General features: G+C 38.5%; 1 protein-coding gene across 4 annotated transcripts in view; it reads right to left on the minus strand.

Moving 5' to 3' along the window:
* Positions 1 to 21,898, minus strand: part of ano3 (anoctamin 3) — a 46,094-nt gene extending 24,196 nt beyond the window's left edge. The window contains exons 1-7 of one of the 4 annotated variants that reach the window (XM_053236896.1): positions 21,205 to 21,898; positions 7,690 to 7,893; positions 4,164 to 4,297; positions 2,488 to 2,643; positions 1,047 to 1,153; positions 885 to 929; positions 13 to 147 (exon numbers count right to left, since the gene is read on the minus strand). In XM_053236896.1, coding sequence (XP_053092871.1) covers positions 13 to 147; positions 885 to 929; positions 1,047 to 1,153; positions 2,488 to 2,643; positions 4,164 to 4,297; positions 7,690 to 7,893; positions 21,205 to 21,250 — 827 coding nt within the window. In that variant the 5' untranslated portion in view covers positions 21,251 to 21,898. The remainder of the gene's footprint in view (positions 1 to 12; positions 148 to 884; positions 930 to 1,046; positions 1,154 to 2,487; positions 2,644 to 4,163; positions 4,298 to 7,689; positions 7,894 to 21,204) is intronic. The other 3 variants (XM_053236897.1, XM_053236899.1, XM_053236898.1) reach the window with 3 other exon arrangements.

Raw genomic sequence — 21,898 nt, forward strand, 5'->3', positions numbered from 1 at the left:
AAAGAGGCTCACTGATGCATTCTGGCCCTGCTGAAGGGGGCAGTGTAGCAATCTGTCTCCTCCAGGTCAGGCAACGCCTCCTTATCCAGCTTCATCGGGTTCCTAGGCAGCCAACTCTTTATTTGACGGCATCTCAAATGAAATCGACTATGAAAAGAGAGAGTGATAAAAAGGCAACGGGGAAAAAAGACAAAGAAACAGAGATAGTGAGAGACAGAATGAAAGAAGAAATTGAAGGAGTTTAAGTAAGAGAAGTGAAGAGTGATACATGAAACTGGGGTTCCAAGAAATGGAGGAAAGAACAGCAGAGGCAAACTGTAATTTCGGTTAATGAGGTTAGAAAAATGGGCTAAAAAGCTTACTTGGCCAAATGGAGTGCAGGTCTATTGAGCTTTAAGAGCTATCAGTGTTTTTTACTGTTTTGCTTTTGGGCGTTTGACTTTTTAGGATCTAAAAGACTTCCTTCCCCTGAAATATTTTTTCTTTAATTAAAAAGTATTTTGCATGTACTAATTTTAAAAATATACCATACATAAAATAGACTCATTATGTACTTATTATTTGACTAAACCCTTCAAATGAGCCTCTACTAAACAATGTTTTTCAGAGGCAGATTGAAACCTCCAGGGTTTCAATCTCCTCTAATCCATTTGAAACCAGGCCGATTAACTCAGAGGTGAGCCAGTCCTTAGAGGTCGCAAACACAGTAATGATCTAATGTAATGATGTTTGAACCAAACTCTTCACAACCTCCACAGTCATTACGTTGCATTGCTCTCTCCACAGGCGAGATCAGCGTGCAGATGAATCAGTGATACAGAGTTACTGCTTGTTTAGGAATCTACAGGCTTGGTTGCAAAATTGGGTTTATAGCCAAAACATACCTTCCCATCGTCTTCTTTTTCCAGTCTGAGAAGTAGCACTTTTTTCTATAAACCAGAATACATTAAAAACTAAATTAGGCTTGAAATTGTTTCTGAAGAACCACAATGTAAATTCTAAACCAAGGCAGGGAGAGAGAGAAAAGAAATGTAAAGTCCTCTGACCTGTACCTGAAAGGCATTCTGATGTTCATTTGCTCTGCGTATTTACACAGCGTGTCCCATGGAGCATGTATCTTTACAAACATTATGTCATTGTTGGTTAAAGAGGGCTGAAAGAGAAGGAAATTCATTAATTTTAATCCCCACATCGCATTGTAATCAGATGCTAGATATCAGAATAACATCACACCAGTCTTCTGTTCTCTGACATAGTCACTGATAAAAAATAATACATTCTATTTAAAGCAAACAACTGATTATTTCAAATTTTCAACAGAAGTGTCAGAGTTTTGGAGCATGAACAGGAATATTTTGTGAAAACATGGCAGTGCCATATTCCCAACTCCCTTGGCAAAAATAGAGCAGCTGGCTGCAGTTAACTCGCTTGCATTTCCACTCTGAATAACATCTTAATTTTCACTCTCCTGCTCCTCCTCCAGACCCCAAACAGAAAGCCCATCAAGAGCCTCTCCAGCTTTTCAGTGAACTGATACATATCTCTCTCTGGTTCAGTATTTCAGGTCATCACACAAACATACATATTAATATAAACAAATGCAGTGATATCATTCTGGAGATTTGTGGGGATATAGGGATATATAAGACGTAAGGTGTACCAGTAATGTTTATACACAAGCTAATCAATGAAATCTGAATTTTTTTGATCTAGTGTGACCTTTCAGGTTGAGCAGGTCTAACAGAAAATAATCATTTATTTTAAAACTTTTGAATAATTAAAACACATTTAATTATCAGAACCATAACAGCAGAAAATTAACACAGAGACGATGCATCTTCCAGCAGAACCTCCTGAAAATTTAGGCTGTTGCTGTATCGACCTGCAGGTCTTTATTTAGCTCAAGAAGTGGAGACCCAGTTTTCTGCAGGTGTGTGTCTACTGTTTACATCAGTAAACTACAGTGTGACTAGTGTGGGCACATGCTGCTACTAATCAGAGCAGGAACTAGGACAAAGGATATAGGATTTAAAAGACAGGAACTGATATAGGCTGATGAGATATATGAACAGTTGAAAAATATTCAAATGGATGATTTATTCCAGCTAAAGAAAATGCTAGAATTGAATCTAGGATGCAGAATTTACTCCCCTTCAAAGTCTGTCAGGTGTCCATCCATAGACACATGCAGCTTATAAATTATTTATTTATTTATTTTATTTTATTATTTTCCTATTACAAGTCATATCAGTATACTCTTGTTCTATACTGTTTTATGAATCTTCTTTTATGTCACATTTTATTAATCTTCTTCTGTATGGTACTTTGAGCTTCTTCTTGAAAGGTGCTATAAAAATATTATTATTATTATTATCATTACTATTAATTTTATTATAATAATAATTATTATTTTTATTATTATTGTTGCTGTTGTTGTTGTTGCTGCTGTTGTTGTTGTTATCTAATGTTAAAAATATCAGATTGTACCTCTTTCTCCAGCATCAGTCCCTCTGCACGCAGGTTCCTCTCAAAAGTGCATCTCTTCTCAACCTGAGGACTGGACTTCTTATACACCAGAATATAGTCAATTCGTTTCTTGCCATCTCGAAACAAAAGCCCTTTGGCGTTTGCTGGTTTAATTCCCTGAAAATGAGAATATATATTACCAAGAGGGAAAATTCATACAGCACAGTGAACTCTAACAAATTTGTAAATCTTCATAGAACATGTAGTAATTGACACTAACAGTGTCGATGGGGATGCCTCCTCCACTAACAAGTCTTTCTTGTTACTAAGTTGTATGCCTCATACACCATTAAAATATACTTCAAACAGAGTTGAAGTTATTGAAGAAAAACAATTTCAGACATTTGACCTTGCTGTGACCTTAATCATGTTTGGCTCAAATCCAAAATCTAATCAGATGTAATCAGATCAGAACAATCATCTGCGAGTTACAATGATAATTCCATGTAAATCCTGTAATAATTCAACCACTCTTTCTTGAGATATTGCACTAATGAGAATCTCAAACAGACAGACGAATGGATGGATGGATGGATGGACGGACAGATGGCTGAATGCATGGACAACCCAAAAACATAATGTCTCCACTACCTAGTACTACAGGCATAAAAAAGAACCATTATTGAACATGGTGGGTATCTTTAGGCAAAATTACAAATATCTGTTTTAGACCAGAGCTTCCCAGTCTTTTACAACTCACAGCCCACACGACAGACCGCAAAAGCTCCCGAAGCCCACAACGGGTCAGAAACATGCTGGGTGTTAAAAATGATTAAAAATAATCAGAAGTGAAGATCATGAAACGCTTTCACAGGCTACCGTGTCTCTTTACAAAAATGTCATGTTGTTGAGAGAAGGAGGCACTCAGTCAGCTTTTTCACAAAACAGAGACTTGTTGACTTTTGACAATTATGTGAAAAAGAAATAGTGAAATAAAGTATTAAAATCGTTGTATGTAATATCATCTTTAGCTATTGCTTTTTTTAAGCTTTAGCTATCATCTTAAGGTTTCTGTGTACTAATGTGTGCACAGTAAAGCTGAACATACATATAAGTGTACCTAACCACTTTCCTTCTCTTTCTGCCGAGCTACACTCCTGAGCTGCCGGTGATCCAGACCCCCCTACACTCTGGACCAGATGAGCATCACTCCTGAGCTGCTGGTAATCCAGACCTCCCCCCCCTTCACTCTGGACCTGTCCACCGGCAATGCTTCACACTGCCACAAAGACGCTTCAGCTGTTTTCTATGGACTACACAAACACACATTGTACACACACACACGCGTACTACAGTGTAAACCCATATGAGGATGGGTTCTCTGTTGAGTCTGGTTCCTCTCAAGGTTTCTTCCTATCACCATCTCAGGGAGTTTTTCCTTGCCACCTTCGCCCTGCTTGCTCATCAGAGACGTCACACACACACACTTCACTTTACTTTTGTTTGTGTAAAGCTGCTTTGAGACAATGACCTTTGTAAAAAAGCGCTATACAAATAAAAATGAATTGAATTGAATTGAATATGTTAAGCACAAATCATTAGGCATACTACGAATGCACCTAGAAGCTGTGTTGTTGGGTAAGTTGCACTCTTTGGGCAGGACTGTAGGAAGTATAGGAAGAGGAAGAGTACTATACCCGTAAAGAGTCCGTACGAGCCTCCAGCTTGCCTCTCGATACAGGCTTCTGCTGGATTAGGAGTGACTCGTCTGTTCTAGACTCATACGCTGCTGTCTCCATCTCCTCTACATACTGGCCGTTACTAACATCTACTAACAGAGAGAGAGAGAGAGAGAGAGAGAGTGAAGTTAACCAGTCCATTGTTAGATGGATATAGATTATATTTTCATTTACAGAGTACATTAGTATTCAGCATTTTTTTCAGTAGCTCATTATGTACCACAGCAAATTGCAACATTGAGCAGGAGCTCACAGCACTGACATTAGACACAGGAATAAACACACAATGCTAATTTGTTCAAATCATTATGCTCTTTGGTGTCTTTTGCCTGCTCTATGTCCTCGAACATTATCTTTCTGTATGTACAGAAGGGTTAACAGAGATCTCATTATCTTGAATAGACCATTTCATTCACTGGGATCCCCGTGTCATTAACAGCTGCCTGCTACTGACCATGATGAAGTGGAAAGAGATCATCTGTAGTTGATATGCAACTCCACACAGCAGAAGACGAGGCTCTGAGACATAGCTCAGCATAACAATGATGATTAATGTGGTAATGAAATGGCAGTGATGATGTGGGTGATGAACTACCACAAAAAAAGATATAACATGAGTAACAGTCTTATAATATTTTTTATTGTAGCATATTGTTATATTGTACAGTACTGTGCAAAAGTCTTAGGCACGTGCAGAGAAATGCTGTAGAGAAAAGATGCCTTCAAAAATAATGAAATTAACTGTTTCTACATTAAAAAAATACTATAGAGAGCAGTAGACAGTAATAAATGAAAAAAAGTCAATATTTGGTGTGAAAACCCTTTGCTTAAAATAAAATTAGCAGTTAACAGTTTTATAAGGAAATTAGCTGTAAGTGTTACTGAGCATCTTGCAGAACCAGATATAGTTCTTCTGGAGACTTTGACTGCTACACTTCCTTCTTATTTCTGCAGCAAAACCCAGCAGCCTTCATTATATTTTTAAATGGTCTCTTACATAATATGCTGCTTTCTTTACTGAGAAAACTAATGTTTGGAACCTAAAATGTTTTTGTACTTACTCGGTAATGTAGAAGTCATAAAATAAATATCTACAACAACGTTTGTACTAAAAAAATAAGGTGTCTAAGACTTTTGCTCTGTACTGTATATGCTATGGATTACAATTATTATGGAGTCAGAGATTCTTAATGAGATGTTCTTTAAAGCAGCACAATAATGTGTTGTAAAGCCGCCAACATCCTCTAAACAGTGTCGATCCTACAGCAGGATTATTAAGTGCCCTCGCACTACCCTGTGCATAACCAACTCTAGTTTAATCAATTTATTTCTCCACTTGGACTAACTATATCAATATGCACTTCCCGCGGTCAACTCAATCCTCTATACAACACGAACATTCCCTCGTAATAAACACCAAGCTTCCACTTCTCAATCTTCTACTACAGATCCAGTGCAAATGATCAAATTAATGTAAATGTTTGAATCTGTCTCATTTTTATTAGAAATTAGCATGAGTTCTTGTTACATTTTCTCTGACTCCTTGCTGAATGACAAATGTTAACTCTCTGATGATTTGTTCATTCATGCTATTCACATGCTATTCACTACTCAGGCTGTATTCAGAGCTGGCATGGGGAAAGTTACTCATATTCAGAGACATGCTACACACATACGTATGTCGAGCGTCAGATTTTGCAAATGACCTGAGGTTGCAAGATGAGTGGAAGTGTCTGAGACAGGGTTTTTAAACAGTGGCTAGACCACTGTCTTTAAACACCAGCACTTTCATTTATGGCTGAAAAAAAAAAATCAGGGATAGAGAATGCATTTTATTTGGCGTCAAAAATGTAATCCAAAGTTTTATGAATGTGAAGATGGCAAGCTTTGAAATAAATATCTAATACGAGTCATTCACTTTAATCAATTCAAAAATTTGCTTTAACTGAACATTTGCTTTGAAATAACAATATGGCTTCCACCCTCATTATTCGGTAGCTTCTAAAATAGCATTTGATCCAGCACATCCTATTAGTTTGCATTTAATTTTTTTTCATATTGGGTGCTGACAGTCAGTTGTGTGAAACTCTGAACTTAACTCTGAATACGGGCCTCGGGCATCAGGTAGCAAGCCATCAAATCTGTACTATGGATCAATAGCCATAATACTGTATGCTGCAGTGTAGCCTTTCTGCGCCAACCCCGTTTTGCTATGGAATCCCTCACACACTGACTATTTTTAGACTGTCTGACACTCAGACTCACTGTGTCATTTGGGAATAAAATATTCCAGCTGTGTATGATGGCAGAGTATTAAAGTCTGTTTGCTCAGGATTCTTGGGTTTGAACTAGCGAGTGGTCACTGCACCAGGGATGATACTGTATAGACTAATCAATTAGTCTTCTAACTCCTGACTAGTTGATTAGTGATGTTGCCTAGTGAGTTATTAATTTAGATTTGTTGTTCCTAATGTTTAGTGAATGTATTAATATTATTATCATACTGGAATCGTGCTATTTAATCACGTTAAACAAGTGAATACACAACACAGAGGGAGAGGATATGTGCTAGCATGACTGAAAAAGAACAAACCAAAAAAGTTGTTCTATACTTTCTTTTTTTTTTTAGAAACTGAGTTTTTTTGTTTTTTTTTTAGAAACTCCGAAACACAAGCTAGCTCTACTGACATCATGTATATTATTTGGCGGCTGCTCTTTCGGCTACATGCTGCACGGTGGTGAAATGTTTCCAAATCTTTAAAGGTTTATATGACATTAGGGCAAAAATATTGTTCTGCTCACTTATTAATACTAGAAGCATTTGACCATTTAGCAAAACCCAGAGGACACAAGATGTTATGTATAAATGAGATATAAAAGAGAAGATAATGGGTAAATGGGTTATTAACAACACATTTATCCATGAAACAGCTGAAATGAATAGCAAATTATAATTGTGCTTGGCTTTAACTGTGGAGCGCATGGCCACCAGGCTAATGCGTCTTGGTTAAACAGCCATGTCTCTTTGTTTGTATGTGTATGTGTGTGTGTGTGAGAGAGAGAGAGAGAGAGAGAGAGAGAGAGAGGGAGAGAGAAGAAAGAGATCCTGTCCCAGCCAGAGCATGGTGCTATAATGGAATGTGGGCATTTATTGATGATGCTGTATAGGGGGCATTTGTTTACTTCAGGAGAGGCTGGTTTTCAGGCAAGAGATTTATCTAAGTAATTTTCTAGCCAGAACCTTTATAGCAGTTACATGTCACTCAAACAGCATTGTGGGAAATAACAAAGAAATGATTGTTCAGTGAGTCTTTTTATATTCATGGGTCTAAAGTGACATATTCAAACAAGTTTCAGGAAGACAGGTACAGATGGTGGGTGGAGATGATGCCACTAGGAAAATGTGTGTGTGTGTGTGGGATGGTGTAGATCAAGAGTCTATATGTATAACAGCAATGGTAAATGTATGCACATATTACAGCACCTGTGGATGGAGGGGTGATGTGTGCACAGGAGGCACGGACACTGTGGGTGTTTGTGTTTGCTTTGGGCTCTGGATTCAGAGGCACAGAGAGGAAGTGGCTGAGGTTGTGAGGATGTGTTTGACTTTGAGCTAGACAGGGCAGACTGCGACGAGACGGCTTCAGGCTCTTCTCCTTCAGGATCTCGCTGATACTGGTGTGCATGCCTGCAAAGATAGATACAGAAAGAGTTGGCAATCTATTCCTGCTCCACCTATTCCACAAGTAATTTATTGCAAATGGTTACAGATTACTTCATGATTACGTATAGTGTAAGCAGAGACATCTTCTCTGGCACTGTCTTTCAGAGAAAAGCAAGTCCATGGCTTGATATATATGTGGTGTGTAAATTTGACAAAAAAAAAAAGTGCTCCACTACCGCTGCTTATAAAAAATGTCCCTGATCAGAATGTTCAGATAATAAAGATGTTGTGGAAAAGCTCTGATTCATGACCAAACCCCTTATGTGTTGCTATACCCAAGAGGAAATGGGGCAGCATCTGTGAGCTGGTGTCCCAACTGACAAAATGATGAGAAGCTAATGGCGCCGGATGCAATTAAAAATTAATCCAAAACACAACATGCAGAAAACTCAAAACCTCGTTCAAGGTCATTCTGACAGGAAAGGATGAAGCAGGAATCATTTTTGTCCTCAGTATTAAAGATTAGCATATTGTATGTCCAGAATTTATAATTAATTTCTGATATACATGTTTGAATATAAGAGATTCACGATGCTTTGATTAAGATTGATGATGATGATGACTTCGCTGCTGTGCAATAGAAGGTTTAGTCATTTGTTAAATGGAGTGAGCTAACAGAGAATACTACACCTCTTTTCCTTTTCATGGCTACTTTTTTTTGTGGAATTCTCCTTATGGTGACCTTCCAGAGAACAGCTCCATTGATTTCTCTCTCATTTTCTCATGCAGACTCTTTCTCTCTGTCTCTCTCCCTCCTCCCCTTCCTCCCCTAACTGGGGAAAGCCTTATGGAAACCCCTGCCATATAAGCACCTGAAAAAGGGAAATAATTACTCATTGTAATTCAAGCCTGCAGTCGTTGGCAGGGAAAAGGGAAGAGACAAAAGGAAAGAGAGTGAGAAAAAGAGAGAGAAAGAGAGAGATCTGAGAGATCTGGGGACTTTTTCAATTATGGAATAACTGTCATGATTGCTAGGAGCGAATATTAAATGATTGAAAAAATCGTAGATATATGAATGAATAAATAGTGCTGCATGTGGGTGCATAACAATGTTATTGGTTTATCATTTCATGAGGTGAGTGTTGTGTTCAGCACCATTTTGTGAATGTGTGTGTTTACAGAGCCTGGGGAGGGCTCTACTGAATCCGCTCTTGTGGTTTCAGCACCGAAATGGGGCCTTAATCGATTACCCTTCACTCCTGCTCCATTACAGGAATCAAAACTGCACCAGTGACTTGTGATTTGTGTGGGAGAAAAGTCAAAGAAGCTATTAAATCTTGGCAACCAACACTTTGGATACTCTTGAAGAAGCATTTGCATAGGCATTCATAACTAATGTTTTCATATGAAGAGAACTTCTTTACTGCACAGATATAATCAGCAGAATAGATTCATAAATCTAGCAGAGTTAAGTGTCCCCTCCTCTGCCCACACAGCGTACCCTTTGTCAGCTAATTGGAACCTGTGCTTAGACTGGGCAAGTACAAATAATTGATTCATCAATGCATCACAATAAAAAAAAAAATCATAACTTTACATAGCTTTTAGAATGGCCTATGCATTTTATTAGTTGAAAAATATCAACAATAACAAATTAATCTGATGAAAAATGAACATTATAGGCTAGAGTGGATAAATTCTTTAAAAGTTGTACTACAATTTTAAATACCTCAAAAATTTACCATTTGTATAAATATCATTATTAGTATATTTTACTGCCATAGACAAAAAGCTCATTAACAGCAGCACAGCAGTGTATTGCATACAAGCAGAGAATCACAAAGCAATATCATATTTATTATAAAATTTATTTTTTCAGATTGTCCTGTTGTCACTGATATTTTGCTAAATTTTAAATTTCTTAGGTAAACCAGGTCTGCCATCTTTAATCCACAGGAATACATTTTCAGGCAGGAATAACTCACACATAGTTATTCACTATATATGCCTACATAGGGTACACCATTATGGCTTATGTACATAGTGTTCTGTATGGCCAATAAAACTGCATCTGAGATTTTGCCACAAATAAATGCACTTTAATTTCTCTAGAGCAAGGGTCTCAAATGTTCTGTATCCAACAACTGCTTTATGAGCACAGATTTATTTTGTGAACCTAATCAAACTATTCAAGTTATATACACATTAGGACATCATCTGCATTGAGAACCATGCTTCTATAGGGACTGAAGATTACTACCATTTTTATTAAACTTTACAAAAACAAAAATGAGTTTTTCACAGCCTTTAAGTGCTAACATTTACAGTACAGTAACTCTGTGGACCTGCACCATGCCACTTCTTCTCACACTTATTAACAAAGTATTAACAATTTATTTCAGCTTCATTTTCTTAGTTTCCAGTCTGTAAGCTGTAAGGCTCCAGAGAGGTACACAGCTTAATAAGCAAACTCTACCTATTACGAACACTAAATGGCAGTTTTTTGTCTTTGTTATGTACAGTACATAAGCCATGTAACATTATTGCAATTCTTTTATTTTCCTTTTTATTATAATATACTATAATTTTATATTACATTTTATAATATTATATTATATTATGTTATGTTATGTTATGTTATGTAAATACAATAAAATATAAAACATTTATTACCAGTAACTCAGATTTAGTTATTGTGACTCCTGCACACTAGGTTTGAAATAAATGTCTGACATTTTGCATTTTAACCTTAGAGGCACTGCCCCACTTAAAGACAATGTCCAGTCAAGAACCAAGACAACACTGTCACTGTGGTGGTCACACAGGAATACAGACTTATATAAACAATAAAGAATAATATATGATTATAGATTAATCTAATGTACAGTCTTACTTGTAATCTTGCTTTAGGCTGAAGAGCTTTGGTCTAAACCTGGATTATTAGGAAACAAAAAAAATCATATCCCCTGTGTATACATACTGTATGTGCCTTTTATGTGTTTTAAAGAAACAGGCATAAAGAGAATGAGACAAACTCTGAGTTGTTATAATACATTACAAAAAGTGATACTGTACTGTATGTAGGCTGATATTTTGAAACAAAAAGAGAACAGAGAGAAATGACCCAAACACCACACCCACACAAAAGAAGCAATGATGCAGGCTCTCTTTTCTGGGAATGTCCTCCCAACTTTGGTGCCATGTGTACGTTTGTGTGCATGTGTGTTTGAGTTTGTGCACATATATAAAACATATACTGGCTGTATGCTAAAAGTATTTTTTTCCAGTCATTGTTAAATTTTAAACTATAAGCTAATGAAACTGTTCAGTTCTTTTAACATTCTCTGCTGAAGATGTATTTCACTCAAATGTGTTAAAGCAAAAGAATTTGCAGAGTGCACTTGGGAGCATTCCCTCTTTAAGAATATGATGTGCTAGTGAATGAAGTGAAAGAAAAATTAGGTCAGTGGGTTCCACTGCTATAACCTTGTCTTGTTCACTCTCCAGGCTTTACATTATTCATCTGTCTTCTTTTAGAGCCACCAGCACTCAGGAGCTTTATACACACCTGCCCCACTAACAGAAATGTTTTATAGGTGATAGAGAGAGAGAGAGAGAGAGAGAGAGAGAGAGAGAAGCATATTGTTCGGTTATAGTGAGTTTGGAGGTCTAACACTTCTACGATTTCTGTTGACCGATCATGTAGAGCTCAAGCTAGAACTAAAAAGCAAATCTCATATTGTATATACTGCTTTTATAATGATTACTCCAGTAAGAAACAGGTTACAGTTGGGTCAATATCTGAACAGCTACGAAGCCCCATACGCAGCCCCATATGCAGCAAGCTGCGATGCACTGTGTGTCCTGACCCCTTTCCATCATAGCCAGCATTAACTTTTTCAGCAATTTGTGCTACAGCAGCTCTTCTGTGGGATCACACCAGATGGGCTAGCCTTCGCTCCCCACGCGCATCGGTGAGCCTTGGGCGCCCATGACCCTGTCGCCGGGTCACTGGCTGTCCTTCCTTGGACCACTTTTGGTAGGTACTAACCACTACTTACAGGGAACACCCCCACAAGACCTGCCGTTTTGGAGATGCTCTGACCCAGTCATCACACTTAAAAAAACAAATATTTAAAATGTTCAGCAGACATATCATGATAAATGACAATTAAGGAGTTTCACTGATTATATTTATTGACTTGCAAACCAATTATAAAAGCAATGCAGTACAAAAACTGTAAATAAGTGCATGGTACTTTACTTTCAAACATTTCAGGAATATCATATATAATTTAAAATACCTAAATGTTCTAAAAATAGAATTGTAGCACCAGTGACACGTGAAACACCAGTAACCAATCACAGCACAACTACTGAAGTCCCCAAATTTTTTACAACCATAATAGCAATGTCACAGGTGGTACAGGCCTGTAATGTGACACCAGTGACAGTTTTTTTTTTTGATAATCAAAATAGAGGATTATTTAAAAATGTCTGACACATGGGGGAAATGCTATCTTGCTGAAATGTCACATCAGTAATTGATATTTAGGCACTTTCCAAAGTAAATGTAAGGTACCAGGCTTCTAAAAACACCAGTGAGAGACAGAAGTTACTGCTGTATAGAGTACCAAATATCAAAATAACAAAGTTATGAAAAACAAGGACAATGTATCATCTTACCATTTCTAAGTTTTGAATCACCACTCCTCACACTGACCTTCTGACACAGAAAGCACTTCAAATGAATAGCTCCAATACATTAAAAATACATTCTGGCAAAACCAGTGACAAAATATTTTGGTATGATGGATGGCATATGTATAGAGGAAAAATGTTTGAATGTCAGCAAAGCAAAAGAAATTAAAAGATACTGAAAACTCTAAGACCTTGCTCAATGTAGGCTAATTCCACTATATTCTTTTACCTGGGGAATCAGTGATTTACATAAATTTCCTTTTGGAAAAAAAACAAACTGTCTTGCCCACAGCAAGAAATCTTGGAGAAGCATAACACTGGGGTAATTACTGTGCTAATTATGTCTGTCTGTCTTTCTCTCTCTCTTATTCTCCTCCTTCTCAGCTATTTCTCTCTTCTTCTCTGCGCAATTGTATGTGAATTCAATAAAGCTCTGTACATTTGTCTATATAAACTGCAATACCCTTCACATCACTATCTGCAGAATTAAAATATTATTTGTAGTTGTATATAAAATCAGGATGTTCTTCTGTAATGTTCTAAGATCACCTTGAATTATGCTCTGCCTTAATGGCACTGATGGATGTTTTCATACTGTAATACAGCTCTGAACAAGGTTCACTGTGTGAATGCTGGTGTATTAACCAAGTAAATGAAAGCCTCTGGATGGGTGATGACATCTGTCAATCATGTGTTGCATAGAGATCTGTGGTAGAGAATGGTGTTGGCGACAGATGGCACTTTCTCCATGCCAGAGTACATCATGGCATTACTCTCATCTGCCTCTGTCATACTGTTGCATTAGTGAGACAGATTAAAAGATCCTCCCTCTATGTCTATGCTCCTGACACAGGCCTGTTTATCTTTTCTCATCTCTCACTGCCCTTCCCTATCCAGGTCGAATGTCCTCACATATGCTTGGTCTTATTTTGTTTAGACTCCATTCTTTCTCAAACTGCCATTCCCCTCCCATTTAACTCTGTTATCTCTCAGCTACTATTTATCTCTCCCTTCATCCTCCTTTGTGCCTTGATTACTGTGATGCAGGCCAAAACAAGCTGACACACAGAACACACAGCGATTCAGATTTTGCTTGCTATTGTTGTTTATCTGTCCTGCCTCATGGGATAAAATATAATGATTAATAAATCAATTGCATTACACTGCAAACCACAGACAGCTGCTATCCCATTTAATTGTGTGGCTGTTAACATTATGGACTTTATTTTACAGATCAACAAATGAAGTTTCCTTTGAATTTTTTGCTTAAAATTGCTCCACCCAGGTGTTTTTTTTTTCCTTGACATTTTTACAGTATGATAATCTTGACAAAAATATGAGTTTTATAGTATCACAGTATTAAGAAACCATTTAAAAACACACATGCAGCTGGTGGAAAATATATCTGACATGCATTTTCTTTAAGCAATAGTTTTGTTTTTAGCCTTTAAATGATTTTACATTTTGGACATTTCTTGTAGGCTTAAAGACGTAAGTGCAAAATTCCAGAAGAAAACATAAGGATTTAATTCCCTGTGTTTACACTGTGAGCATATTGCCATTTTCTGTGCATAAATGGAACCAATAATGAAAAGGAATAGAGACAGAGAGAAGCGGGGAAAAGGATTGTCATTAACTTGACTTTTAGAACTTGCATCTTAACACCAATAGAACATTTCCACACAGAAGATTTGCTCCATTTTGTGGGAGAATATATAAAGCTTCATTGCGGTTGCCAGCTCCTGCCTATTTGCTACTAATATATTAGTAGAAACATTACCATGGGAAGGCCATGCAGGCTAAAAATTATTCTGATTGCTAATTTTTTTTTATGGACCCTCCATAAAAAATAACATGTACATGATAATAGCCAGGAATGCAGTTCAATTGCTATTTTGAAAAAGACAACAATGACATAATCATCAGAACACACATTGTGACATGAACAGGAAAACAGTTATCTCTATGGAGAAGTCTGCACATAGCAAGGCTCTTCTCCCGGAGTTAATCAGACAATTAGTATCCAATATTGGGCATCTATTAGCAAATGTAAACAGAATATGGCAGTTAGTGTTCTCCAAATGTGCTCATGATGTTGCATGAGCAGTTGTTTAAAATGATGAGGTGGCTATCCATGGATGAAGCACATTATACTGGTAGCTTTCATGCAATAAGGGATTCTCACTTGAGGGGAACAACTGTTGCTCTTCTCATTATGAAGACATACCTGAGAAGCATATCATATACTATTCCCACAGATGTTTGCTTAGTGTAAGTTCACTGAAGTACCACTGAATCAAACTCTAATTCATGCATGTCATATTCGTCTGCCCCTTGTGACCTCTGACCCTGCTTTAAATTAAACCAGAAGGAGTGCCCTCTTTGTTTTTTTCAATATTCAGTCATTTCTCCTCTGATCACAGCATATACTCACCCTCCATCTGTGTGTTATGTAAGTGGACAGGTGGCTAGCCTGTGATTGAGACAGTGCTGTTGAACACACATATGCACATGCACACACAGAGACTCACAACTGAGGGAATGACAAAATCACAGCTACCCTCTACAGGGAGTCACCTCATTCTCTGTGTCACTTCACTCAACAGATTATGATTTGTGGAAACTGCTGTCACGCGTTTAATCACATACTACTAGAACATCCATCAGTCAGCAGATAATATGGTAAAATCTTATAACCTCATCCTACATTTAGTATGTTATTTAGCTGTTTCTTTCATGTCATGCTTTTCACAGTGCTGATGGTGGTGTCGGTCGCACATCTAGCTGTGGCTTTTATCAGCAGTGTGTCTGAGCCATTCAGCACGTCTGCAAAATAGTCTCCTCTCAATTGGCTTTCAATCTCCAAAGAAAGAAAAGTAATAGGACTGCAACAAACAATTATTTTTTTAATCAAGTAATATGTTTGCACATTGACAAATCATAGGATTATTCACTATTCCAACTATAATAACTAATTTATTTCACAAATAGAATTTGGCAAAATTGCACTGTCTCATCTTAACATCTTCTGCCTCCTTTTTTAAAGTCTTTTGACCTGACTTTCAACAGCTGCCCTCACAATGCTCCAAATCATTCCGCAAGACCTCCCCTTTCTCACCTCCATTATAACGGACTCATTATATATGAAGGTTACGGCCATCCTGAAAAAGTCGACACTAGACAGCTCAGACATCACCTGCTGACCAGTATCACTTCTCGCCTTTCTTTCCAAAATTCTTGAACATGCTGTATACAATCAGATATCACTCTTTCTTGCCCAGAGTGACCTCCAAGAGCCTAACCAATCTGGCTTCAAAGAAGCACCCTCCACTGATACTGACCCTGTAGTCAGCAACTAGATCAGTCAAACTATCATTGTCCTCACTTGTCCTCATTGTCCCTGACCTCTCAGAACCCCTTGACACAATCAATCACAAGATTCTCCCAGCCGTCCTCATGAGCCATGCAATGTGTGGCACACCATGGCAATGGTGACACGGAGTGGATCCATTTCTGCTCATGCCAACTCTCACTGGTATCCCACAAGGCTCAAGGACCAATTCCTCTTCAATTCTCCCTCTATACCTGCTCTCCCAGTGAGGTCATATCCTTCTTCTTCATACTATGCTGATGACACCCAACTCATTGCCCAACTCTTCAACTCATTGCCTCCCTCAGACGTGCATGTCTCTGCATGGATCTCAGGATGTCTGGTGGACATCTTGTCACTGATGGCAGCTCATCAGCTGAAACTAAATCCCTGAGATTGAGCTGCTGTACATCCCTAGAGATGCAACCTCTTGTCAAGATCTTGTGATCTCCCTGGGGAACTCTAGATCACACTATCTGAAAACGAACAGCCTGGAGTAGTTTTGGACAAACAACTATCATTCTCTCCTGATATTGTTAACCTGACCTGGTCATGCAGGTTTTTCCTTCACAACATCAGCTGCATGATTTGTTTTAAATCTCCCTAAGTTCTCCTACACCACCCCACTGCTGCGTTCCCTCCACTGGCTTCCTTCAGCTGCCTACATCAGATTTAAAACATTGATGCTTGCCTGCAAAGCCAAAAACAGAACAGCCCCTACCTCCTTTAAGCACTTATCACACCCTGCTCTGGACTCCCTTTGAGCCTCTAGCACAGTTTGACTTGACCCACCATCCATCAAGGTACAAGGAAGACCTGTCCATCAAGACTCTGTCCAGGCATGAACAGCTGAGTCACTGGCTGTCTTCAAGCAAAGACCTAAAGCCCTATCTCTTCACTGAGCACTTAAATGAGCAAATAAAAACTTGACTTGTGTATTTTTATTGATGGACTAACTAGAAGTGTAGCGATACACTCGGGGCACAATTTGATTCAATTCACAATACTGGATTCATGATTTGATTCAGTTCGATTCTCAGAATATTCTGAACAAAATTTGAATAAAGAAAAATTATGAATGAAAAGACTTTTTATTTATGAATCATAACCTGTGCCAAACAATATATAAAACTAGATAAAGTCTATATAAAACTAAATACATAAAAATTGATATGAACAGAGTTTTAATATTGTACACAAAATGTACTATAGGTTCAACATATCTTAAAAATAAATAAATAAATTTATAAATTCTCCCCAAAATTTTATTGAATAAATAAAGCCTCTGACTCGGGGAAATGATTGACTGAACCATAATAAGTTCTGTTGCAGCACCTGAGGCAGAGTTAGAGCTCCAAAGTTGGCTAAAATGCCCAAGTTCTGTGACCTCTTTCTTGGGCACTGAAGGTCTCAGCAGTGCATGGCTGGTGTTGTTTGAAAGCTACTTAAGAGCTCTTTTTAACTGTTACAACATGGTTGTGTAACCATATAACCTATATTGCATTTCGGTTGTCGTGATCCGGCGTTATATTGTTGCTGTTATTACAGAACAAAAAAAAGAACACAGCAAATGTGACCGCTATTTAATTATAGCAGGCTTGCCCTTGTTTTCTATTATCCATGTCATTAATGTGAAACCTTTTCTAAAGCATTTCGTCTGACCACTCCTGACTTTTTGCTGTGAGCAAACTTTATGTTGCTAGTGAAATCAGTGAGTGAAATCATCCCCAACTGTTCTTCTTTAACATACTACATTCTACCCAGATACAGAGGCTTTTGTACACTTAATTAAACATTGTCAAATCACACAAATCTAGTAATAACACTGTGATTTCAGTACATGCTGGGGTGTTGGATTAAAGAATGTAATGTCCTGTACAGATTAATACACTGTAGACAGAAGTACGCAGTACTCTCTCTACTTTTAAAGATTCCAATCACATTTCATCCTGGCTTTTTCTCAACCTACACCCAACCTTTCTGCTTCTCTCCTTCTCTGCTCTCATATTCATCAGACTCATCCCAACTTACTGGCTCTGTTTTTCCCTTGCTCCATCTCTCTCATAAAAACCATGCACACACACATACACACCTTTGCACCAAACCCAAAAGCAAAAAACTACTACATCCTATTTTCTCTTTCACTATTTTATTACGAAAGCCTTTATTGTCATTGTATATCTCTGTATACAACGAAATTAGGAGCACTGCTTCTGACTGGTGTTATAAAAAAACAAACCTATAACATCAGACAATAAATAGACTATAAAGTGAGTATACCATATAGTATAAAGGTATGTATGTATTTATGTACAGCAAGTATACAGTATAAAGTATATACAGCAGGTGACTAAGTCATAATATTGCACATTGAACATTCAGAACATTCTGAAAAGTGACCAGTGATAGAATTGCACATTACCCTCTACATTGGTGTAAACAGTTTAGTATAGACAAACACAGAGTACAGATTGAAATGGAATAAGTTACCATAGTTGAGTAAGTGACCAGAGTTAGTAATTGCACATTTACATTCTAAATTTTCCGGTTCTAAGATCAAATGTGTTCTGCGCTTATAACAGAATGCAATGCAATGTTTGCTCCTTTTAAACTGATGATCTTGACAGATGAAAGAAAACCCCAAAAACACGAAAGAAGAGAGTCAATGGCACACTACAGCCCAATTTCCTGTCTTTGCTATTACATCATTTAAGATTAGAAGATTCAGCATGTACGACACCTCCCAGCATTCCTCTCTAGACACCTGCTTTGACAGAGAGTACTGATTGCTTAACCCTGCACAAGCAGCCGTCCACTGCCTCATTACTCATCAGCTCTTAGGCTTCAACGCCACAGCTTTTTTTTTTTTTGCTTGATAAAATGAAAATACACCAGAATTGTCTTAAAAATAGACAGGAACATAAAAGAAAGGACCTCTAATTCAGCATTACAGCTTCTTTAACCTATTATACACTCATCATTCTGTAATATAAACATGAGCAGAGTGCATATTATTCTCCATTAAGTGGCAGCTGTCAGAGAATTGGAGCCATCGCAGCTGCAGCTCCACTCAGTGTCTGCATTTCAGTCCTCTGCCTCAGCAAAGCCCTAAATAATTAACCACAGGGTCATCAGTTGACTCAAAAAGCACTGTAATTAGCTGGGTACCTACATGCCTATCAATACTGGACAGCAATGATGGAGGAATGTCTGTATTGGGACAGCAAAAGAGTGTAGAGTGGCACTATAAATACCCTGCTGTGTCTGCCACTGCCGTTGATCAATAAACACTAAGCCAAGTCTCAAATGCAGTGTGACGCGAACTGGAGCAGCAGACTCGGAGACAGCGCAGAACTGCACAAGACCAGGATCTGCGCTCTGGATTTATCGCTCTACTTCTGGCTGCCAGAACAACTGAGGGACAGCAGGGCATCAACCCAAATAGTTAGACATGGGGTTCTGTGAGTCCAGTTTGTGTGGATAAAGTGTGCACAAGACTGGAAAACAAAACAACATGCATAAACTAACACAAAACACATTCCTATAGAAAGAAGAGCATATTTAAGCAATATCACATGAGCAAAAGTGCACGACTGTGATTTGGCCGTAGGCACGAGGCCTGCTAATCACAGCCGTGCCGATATTCAGTATAACAGCATGATAACAAGTGTGATATTGCTTTTATACAACAGTTCTATAAACAAGAAATTAATATCAAGTAACCGACATTTTGAAAACAATATGATCAAATAATTTGTTTATTTTTGCTGCACTAATGGAAATAGATCCTGAAGAAGCCACACTCACTGATAGCCTGTCAGCTAGGTAGCTAGCTTGCTGCTTGTTGGGCCCTCAGTGATTTCTAAATTTTTGTAAAGTTTCGTTCAACTTGCTACTGATTGTAGGATCTAGGGGTGGGCGATCCAACAAAAATATAATGTCATATATAATATTTAAAAGGCAGTGATGCCACATGTAACTGTCCATTGTCTCATTATTGCAGAAATCTCTCCCATTGTATTAAAATGGCATTTTCAAAAATTAAATAAATTAAACAAATATATTAGGTAACGTGACAATAAAACAGAACAACAATAAAGAGGAAAAATTACGCAGTCATTATTGTGACAATGGAGTTGGATAGTTTTATAACGCCCATAATATCTACGAAAGATTTGCTGTGCGTTTATCACGTTCTCACTATTATATTGTTATATTGTCATATATCGAACAGCCCTAGTAGGATCTCAGCTGGAGCAACAGTCCTTATTTAAATACAAAAATTGTCTCATACACATCAAAATCTCCACTGACAATATACGGGTCCAGGACACAAATGGATGCTATAGTTGTGTATTCAATACTAGGGATTTTGATGTGCACTCTCAGAAACAATGGTACCAAACTGTACCTTTCCATGTTGCTGGAACATCTTTTGTACTTTTAGTATTTTTTTTAACTTGGGAAGATGAATGTGACGTACCTTTAATTAGGTACATCAGTACCTCAGTGGTGCAATTATGTTCCTTAAATTATTTTTAGGGTGCCATCCAGGGTGTATTCCTACCTCACTCCCAGTGCTCCTGGGATAGGCTCTGGATCCACTGCATCTCTGAGCAGGATAATGAATGAATTATTTTAAATGCACACTATATTCACATTTCCATATAAAAGATAGACACTAAAGGTATAAAAGATGACCATTGATGGTGTCACTCCCGCGACAAGGAAATGTACAATTAGGTAATTTATTTCTGGGAGTGTGTATTTCTTACAAGTGAAGTAGAAAGGCATGGGAAGCAGCAGATAATCAGACAGGAACTGTATAAGCGCACAAGCCTACACAGTGATACTGCACCAGCTCCAGGGTAGAGTGGAGAGCGCAGAGAAATGCTCTTCATGGAAACACACAAGCACTGTCAAAACGCCACTCTCACACACACACACACACACACACACACACAGTTCTAGTCTGACAGAACAGCAGCACCTCTGAAGTGAGGGTCTAAACTGTTTTATTACAGCAATTCCATTCTGCTTGTTTCCACACAAGTCTATAGGTTTTCTTCTCACATCTGATAAACAGGTCTGCAGTGTGAAATGGCCTAACGGGAAAGCGACGTGCGTCACAATCTGACACAGAGTTCACGCGCTCAATTTCACGCAGCGCGTTTTAAAAGTAGCCACCGTCCTACACGCACTCAGCGCACACACACACACACACACACACGCACGCAGAAAGCGCTAAGTCCACCAATACCGACCCTTTTGCTGCTTGAAGGACTGTATCGATCCGGAATGATGCACCATAGTGGCGTCCGGTTGAGTTTCCAGAGGTTAGAGAAAAGTCCGCACTCGTAAAAACAAGGTGCATACATCAGGCTGAAGGAAGGATGGTGGGATACGCCGTGGGTGTTTCCGCCTACCCCTTGCGCTGAACTGCGCAAACTGAGCGCACCCCGTCACGCACCGAACTCTTCTCGAGCCCTGCCTGTTGTCATAGAAACGCACAGGGAAAAAGTCGGCTCGGTTCGCCAGATCCACTCGTAATGTGTGAGACAGACTCCGTTTATCTCGCGCGTTTATCTGTACACGTGACGCACGGACAGGAGTCCTCCTCTCCTCTCCTCTCCTCTCCACTCCTCTCCTGTCCTCTCCACGGCGCCGTGACGAAGAACGGCCCTGGTGTATTTGACCAGTGTCAGGAGAAAATGAGAGCGGATGTAGGGGACACTGAAGCGTATTTTGCGTCATATGATTTTCTCCGAGCTCGGCATCAGCTTTCAGTAATGAGCGACTGTCTCTATAGAGATTTACAGCAAGGGACACGGTGTTTCCAACTCCCCAACATTTTCCAGTCCTTACCAAGCACGCACACAGTCTCAGTGCACGCTCGAGCTCAGTGCTCCACAATACAGCCAGATCCTGTTTCCTTTATGGTCCAGAGACCTCCAAGTG

The sequence above is a fragment of the Pangasianodon hypophthalmus genome, chromosome 9, assembly GCF_027358585.1.
Source record: "Pangasianodon hypophthalmus isolate fPanHyp1 chromosome 9, fPanHyp1.pri, whole genome shotgun sequence".
NCBI classification, from domain to species: Eukaryota; Metazoa; Chordata; class Actinopteri; order Siluriformes; family Pangasiidae; genus Pangasianodon; species Pangasianodon hypophthalmus.